The sequence below is a fragment of the Nothobranchius furzeri genome, chromosome 2 (assembly GCF_043380555.1).
Source record: "Nothobranchius furzeri strain GRZ-AD chromosome 2, NfurGRZ-RIMD1, whole genome shotgun sequence".
NCBI lineage: Eukaryota > Metazoa > Chordata > Actinopteri > Cyprinodontiformes > Nothobranchiidae > Nothobranchius > Nothobranchius furzeri.
Window position 1 is genome coordinate 63,861,438 of NC_091742.1, and position 7,499 is coordinate 63,868,936.

A 7,499-nucleotide genomic window follows, 5' to 3' on the forward strand; every position below is an offset into this window, starting at 1 on the left:
GAAGGTTGGATGGTTTATCCTTTGAGGTCCACGTGGCAGGGATGATGTGGTGCCCACTCCTCACCCCTGCCAAATGGACCCAAGGGATAAACCATAAATCCTGCTCAATGGTCAACTTTCCTCGCGGCGTCACGCCCATTAGGACAGTGGAAGGGTTAAAGGGTCTCACTACAAAAGAAGTCCACACCTCATGGGTTTATGAGCTTCAGTGTCTTTGAGTCTGTTATTATCATCAGCATATTGGTGCAGAATTATCGCAAAGAAGAAAGCAGAATCATCGTTAGTGCTAAAGAAACTATTACATTATTATTATTTCCTAAATATAGTTAGTTTTTTAACAGTCTTTTAACAAAATTTTTAACATTTCTATAAACAAACAAAACCCCAACCCCACCCACCCGCTACACTGGATAAACTATAGCAAAACATCAAAATAAAATGGCCTGTATTTGTATGGCGCCTTCTTAGGGTTGTACAACCCCCCAAGGCGCTTCACAACACAATCCGTCATTCACCCATTCACACGCTAGTGGTGATGAGTTGCAATGTAGCCACGACTGCACTGGGACGTACTGACAGAGGCGACAAACAAATTTACAAGGAACAATCACAAAACGTTACTCAGGCACACAATCAAAAAAGACCATAAATGATAAGTAAACATCCTCAGATGTATTAACTGAGCCTCTCAGCCTGTGCTGGAAATTTTGTATGTAGGACATAGCCTCCACAACCCTGTGACCATATGAGTCTCTTAGCGTTAAACAGCAAAAAGCTATCACACTCAATTGACGTGAGTCCAAAGGAGCATGAAATGTGACCACTCCAAATAAAGCTGTTAATTCAGTTCAGTTTATTTTTATAGCGACAAATCACGACAAGTCATCTCCAGGCACTTCACAAAGTAAACATCCCAATAGAGTTCAGTTCATTATGCCAGTCAAAGGGGCCGGCTGAACAGTGGTCCCACAAATCCCGGAGAGTGATTCAAAAATGGGTTTCCAAAATCTCTCTAACTTTGGGCACGTTCAGAACATGTGAAGTAGTGTGGCAGGTCCGTGACAGGTTGGCTCCAAGTCTGCTTTAATTTTAGATAGTCTGTCTTTGGACCAATGTAGGAAGTGCACCACAGAACACTGATTTGTGAATGTTCTTTAAAGCCTTGTGTCAGACCTCCTCCGACAATCTAACACTCAGGTCCCGCTCCCAGTTCTGCTTTAAAGCATCCAAACTGGTCCGACGGTGTGAGCTGAGCCGGATGTAAAGCATACTCAGAACTTTCTTTGTAGATGTCAGACAGTTCTCATCAAGAAGAGAAGAGTCCGAGACGGGCAGATTATGTATTATTATGTTTGTGATCATCATCTCAAGTCTTTGCTTTGGTATTTTTGGCCTGAAGCTAAAATGTTTGGTAACTGAGTTAATACATTGTTAAACCTCCTACATGTCAAGTAAACCAGAGTCTAACTTTTACCTTATAGCTGACAGTAAAAGTGGACAGCTGCTTGCATCCATTGACACAAGGGCAGCCTGCGGCACAGAGAACCTGTGTAATGTTGCACAGTTGTATGATGTTTTTGAGATTAGAGTTGTTTTCATGTGGCAACAATTTGTCCAACCAGTGAAGATTAGGATTATCAGAAATTATACATGATTTACACCTGATTCTTGTAAATCTGCACCTCTGAACTGAGGGCAACAATATGAAGACAATGTATCCTAGATTCAAGATAGGGATGATTGCAGAAAAAGTGCTATCCATCAGGTCAAAAGGTTACAGAGCAAGATAACTGAGAAACCAGTTTTACTTGTTACTTGCCTCAACTTCTGATGCCGGCATTAATCTGAACAACTTTATGTTTGTGTTTTAAAGAGCAAGTTTGCTGAAAAAAAAAACAATTTCTGAAAAGGTGTTTTCGGTCAGTCACTCTGAGTTTAACATGCAAGCTAAAAGTGAAAAGAGTCTTCTACCCCTATTTCCTTCTTTAGCTTCTGATAGAAAAAAGACAGGGAAACGCTCGGATTAGAAAATCCTGACAGATCTATGTCACACTGAAATTTAACATGGACTCAGCCATCTTGGGTCCCGACAGGGAAGGCTTGTTGGTTTAGCGTCCAGGAGAGAGTATAGTGCGTCTCTGCTAGTAAAAGCTAAATGTTAGCTTTAGCATTTCCACAGCATGGCAGGACTTCTTTAGGCTAGAATATGGATGACATTTTGACTTTAGAAGGGGGGGACAAACAACCGGCATGAAGACTGGGAGGTGGGGGTGGGGGGTGGAGGGGGGTCTTTACAGTAAGTGTACAAACAAATTTGTATAAAACTACAGCCTAGAGGCTCTTTAATGCAATGTCAGGAATGCAGAACTGTCAAGTACACAGGTGGCAGTTAGAAAAAACTTCAATACTTTCAATTCAACTTTGTTTTGCACCTTGTTAGATATGTAAAAGGAAAAACTTTACTGATGTGACTATACATTTACTCTGGTCACACGTGTCAAACACGTTAACATTTGATTTAACTGACATACGTGATGTCTTTCCTCAGTGTGTAATATATGTGCTAATAGTATATTTGTGACAAACGATTTAAACTTTAGGGTCACATGATCACCACAAATGTATATTCTCAAAACTCACAGCTGCTCAGCAAAAAAAAAGTCCTCCTGTCTGAAATATTCCAGATTCGGTAGCAGAACATGAAAATGACACATGAATGATGAAAACTTTTATAAAATATTTGGAGAAACAGGAGCTGATGCGGGCTTCCGGCGTTGCCATGGAAACGTGTAAACTGCGCAATGTAACTAAATAGCGGCAGCTACACAGCTGTCTTCAAACAGCTTGTGGTTTCTGTTTTAGTTTTGATATCTTTATAGTCCTCATAGGCATAAATGAATAATTATTGTACCATCTGGATGAAGAACGAGGCTCCGTCCTTTACATTCTGATTTATCTAGCATCAATTAACAGGGGCTGCCTATGGACGAGCGTGAGCCTTGATAGCCCTGAATCCACCTGAGAATCTTTTGTGGAGCCGGCAAAACCGGCAGGGGAGGGAAGCGCTTTGTCAAGCAGGAATTTATCAGGAGATCCCCGATGTTCTAAACTCGCTTACTGGAATACCCCCTGGCAGCTGGCAAACTAGAAAAAGAAGAGATCACATCCTGTTTACAGCGTGAAGTGAGAGCAGGAATTGGCCAGTCACACGTTAGCAAGTATCAGCAAAGCCAATAGATGAGCTTATGGATGGTTCTAATGGGAAATAGACTTCAACACAAGTAGTTGTTCTGTCACACCCTGTCATGTTGTAGTCTGTGTCTCCGTTAAATGTTCCCACCTGCCTCTTATTTCCCAATCACCATAGCTTCCGCTACTCGTGTATTTAAACCCCTTCTGTCCTGTGTTCCTTGTGGTGTCATTGTTTCATTGTCCAGCGTGCGTCTTAATAAAACTGTTAAAGTGCATCCTACCTGTCTGCCTGCTTCCTCCCCGGTCTGGATCCTCGCCTTAGCTCCGCTTCACTCCGCAGCACGTCGTGACAGAATGACACTACCCCCCAGTATTGGATCCAGCGGGGAGATTGTTCCGTGGGATGACCTGCTCCAGTGGCTCACCCCGACCCACCAGCCGGCTTCTCCCTCTCCAGCCCCAGCTCTAACCTCGCCGCCACCGGCGTCCTCGACCATCAGCCTTGGCGTTCCTCGCCGCCCTTCTGGAACCGGACGGGAGTTGGCATGGGGAGACGCCCCTGGATCGCTCCAGCTATGAGGGCATGAGGCTGGCGATCTGCTCCCCTGGAGTCGGTCCACGGCGTGGGGAAAGACGCCGGAAGCCACCACAGCCCCGCGCTTCAGGACAGAGCTGCGAGCCCGCCGCTGGCCGTGCCCGGCGCTGCAGTTCGGACACGCCCACGGCCAGACCACCAGTCCCGTCTCCTGCCAAACTGGCACCTCCGTCGCCTGCAGAGGAAGGAGCAGCAATCGCAGCCCGGCTGATAGAGCAACAGGCGGAGCTCGGCCGGTTCCGCGAGCCGCCAGGAGTCTCACCTGGATGCTCTATCCTCCTCGTCTCAGGGCCAGAGGAGCGAGCGCGGGGTTCACCCAGCAGAGCTCACCGGTCAGCGGGCTGAGCTGGCCCAGCTCCGTTGGATGCTCAGCCTCAGGGAGCTAGAGCTGGCCGAGCTGACCTCCCGCTTCTCCTCATCACTCCAAGCTCTCCTAGCAGCGGCTCTGCCACCGGCCCAGAAGCTGACGGATCGGGTCCAGAAGCAGACGGTACCGGCCCATAAGCCGACGGAGCGGGCCCAGAGGCAGAGGGCACCGACCCAGAAGCAGACGGTACCGGATCCGGTCCAAAACTCGGCAGTCCAGAAGTCGAGGGACCAGAAGCCGACTCCTCCGGGCCAGAAGCAGATGGTTCCGGTTCCGGTCCAGAGGTCGACGGTCTGAAAATCGAAGGACCAGAAATCGATGCCCCCGGACCCGAGGCCGACGCCCCCGACCAGAAGTCGATGGAGGTCAACGCCCGTTCCTGTTCTGAAGTCGACGCTCGTTCCTGTTCTGAAGTCGACGCTCGTTCCTGTTCTGAAGTCGACGCCCATTCCTGTTCTGAAGTCGATGCCCGTTCCTGTTCTGAAGTCGACGCCCGTTCCTGTTCTGAAGTCGACACCCGTTCCTGTCCTGAAGTCGACGCCCGTTCCTGTCCTGAAGTCAACACCCGTTCCTGTCCTGAAGTCGACGCCCGTTCCTGTTCTGGAGTCGACGCCCGTTCCTGTCCTGAAGTCGACACCCGTTCCTGTTCTGAAGTCGACACCCGTTCCTGTTCTGAAGTCGACGCCCGTTCCTGTCCTGAAGTCGACACCCGTTCCTGTCCTGAAGTCGACGCCCGTTCCTGTCCTGAAGTCGACGCCCGTTCTGAAGTCGACGCCCGTTCCTGTTCTGGAGTCGACGCCCGTTCCTGTTCTGGAGTCGACGTGTCCGAAGTCGTCTCCTCTGAAGTCAACGTGTCCGAAGTCGTCTCCTCTGAGGTCGACGTGTCCGAAGTCGTCTCCTCTGAAGTCAGCTCGTCTGATGACGTCGCCTCTGAAGTCGGCTCGTCTGATTACGTCGCCTCTGAAGTCGGCTCGTCTGATTACGTCGCCTCTGAAGTCGGCTCGTCTGATTACGTCGCCTCTGAAGTCGGCTCGTCTGATGACGTCGCCTCTGAAGTCGGCTCGTCTGATGACGTCGCCGCCCTCTCTGAAGTCGGCTCGTCTGATGACGTCTCCTCCCCTGAAGTCTGCTCATCTGACGACATCGCCTCCCCTGAAGTCGGCTCATCTGACGACGTCGCCTCCCCTGAAGTCGGCTCATCTGACGACGTCGCCTCCCCTGAAGTCGGATCATCTGACAACGTCGCCTCCCCTGAAGTCGGCTCGTCTGACGACGTCGCCTCCCAAGTCTGCTCGTCTGACGTCGCCTCCCAAGTCAGCTCGTCTGACGACGTCGCCTCCCAAGTCGCCTCGTCTGAAGTCGGCTCGTCTGATGACATCACCTCCCAAGTCTCCTCGTCTGAAGTCGGCTCGTCTGATGACATCACCTCCCAAGTCTCCTCGTCTGAAGTCGGCTCGTCTGATGACGTCGCCTCCCAAGTCACCTCCCAAGTCACCTCCCAAGTCGCCTCGTCTGAAGTCGGCTCGTCTGATGACGTCGCCTCCAATGTCGGCTCATCTGATGACGTCGCCTCCCAAGTCGGCTCGTCTGATGATGTCGCCTCCCAAGTCGGCTCCTCTGAAGTCGCCTCGTCTGAGGATGCTCTCTGCACTCCAGAGGTCGACGCTCCTTCCAGTCCAACGTCTCCACCGTCTACGGTTCCGTTGGTGGTTCTGGAGGTCGCTCCGGCCCAGCCTGCAGAGACTTTGTCACCGGCCCAGCCTGCAGAGACTTTGTCTCCGGCCCAGCCTGCAGGGCTCCTCTATCGTAGACGCAGGCCCCCAAGGGCCCGTCGCCTCCTCCTCTGCCGTAGGCGCCGGCCTCCAAGGGCCCGTCGCCGGCCTCCAAGGGCCCGTCGCCTCCTCCTCTGCCGCAGGCGCCGGCCTCCAAGGGCCCGTCGCCTCCTCTTCTGCCGCAGGCGCCGGCCTCCAAGGGCCCGTTGCCTCCTCTTCTGTCGCAGGCGTCGGCCTCCAAGGGCCCGTCGCCTCCTCATCTGCCACAGGCGCCGGCCTCCAAGGGCCCGTCGCCTCCTCATCTGCCGCAGGCGCCGGCCTCCAAGGGCCCGTCGCCTCCTCTTCTGCCGCAGGCGCCGGTCTCCAAGGGCCCGTCGCCTCCTCCACCGGCCTCCAAGGGTCCGTTGCCTCATCTGCCGCAGGCGCCGGCCCCCGGACTCTGCTGATCCCTGCCGCCTCTCCATCATCCTCTGGGCCCTCCCTCTGGGTCCCCCTCCCCCCGCCCTGCTACTGGTTCCTGTGGGCGTCTGGGATCCGCCCTTTGAGGGGGGGGGGGGGGGGGGGGGTACTGTCACACCCTGTCCTGTCTTCTCCTAGGTTGTAGTCTGTGTCTCCGTCAATCGTTCCCACCTGCCTCTTGTTTCCCAATCACCATAGCTCCCGCGCCTCGTGTATTTAAACCCCTTCTGTCCTGTGTTCCTTGTGGTGTCATTGTTTCATTGTCCAGCGTGCGTCTTAATAAAACTGTTAAAGTGCATCCTACCTGTCTGCCTGCTTCCTCCCCGGTCTGGATCATCGCCTTAGCTCCGCTTCACTCCGCAGCACGTCGTGACATGTTCACAGCTTGGTCCTAGTGCTCAACCAGTGTCTAATGATATAGCGTTACATTGTTTTTGGACAGTAAAAGGTGCGGGGGACACCCCACCCTCAAATACTACGTCCATAGTCTTGACTTATCTGTTGAGATTTCAAAAAATGAACACTGCAAAGCAAACAAAGTCAATGGTTGAGTCTCATTGCTGTTAGCCAATCAGAGGTGGGATGTCAGAATATCAGGAAATATATTTTTATCTGCTCACCCCTCATCTGGCTCACTTCTAGTTCCTGAAACAGGAGTGCCAAAGCTTTTCTCCACAGAGATTGACCCGCAAGGCATTCACTTTTTACTAGAGATCACTGTAAATGTGTTGAACAAACACGTGAAATTGGTCTGTTATGTTTTTATGGTTGTATCCACTGTATTCCAGAAGCGTGGCTTGGCTAATAGGTTGGTTGGCAGGATTATGAGTCTTAGTCATTAATATTTATGATATGCAAAGATCTTGCCTCTGATTGGCTAAGAGCGACATGACTCTTCCACTGCCTTTCTGGTGTAGTTGCTAATTGTTTGCTTCCAGTGGCTGAGCACTGCGCTTCCCTGGTTGCAAGCAATGGGGGGTAAAGCATAGTCATGAATATGTAGACACCCCAGTGGGCACTGGAGAGCGTAACAGCATCACCGTCATATTGGATGGGTTCCCCAATCTCCAAACCCACCTGGAACCAACACTGGGAGAGTAAATATGCTAAATTT

General features: G+C 51.3%; 1 protein-coding gene across 1 annotated transcript; it reads left to right on the plus strand.

The window, feature by feature from the left end:
• Window positions 1-5,222: 5,222 nt before the first annotated feature.
• On the plus strand, window positions 5,223-6,372 carry LOC139062041 (proline-rich protein 36-like). Its single transcript, XM_070542152.1, has 4 exons — window positions 5,223-5,701; window positions 5,811-5,928; window positions 6,070-6,195; window positions 6,280-6,372. The coding sequence occupies exons 1-4, from the start codon at window positions 5,223-5,225 to the stop codon at window positions 6,370-6,372; spliced, it is 816 nt and encodes a 271-aa protein (XP_070398253.1).
• Window positions 6,373-7,499: the final 1,127 nt, after the last annotated feature.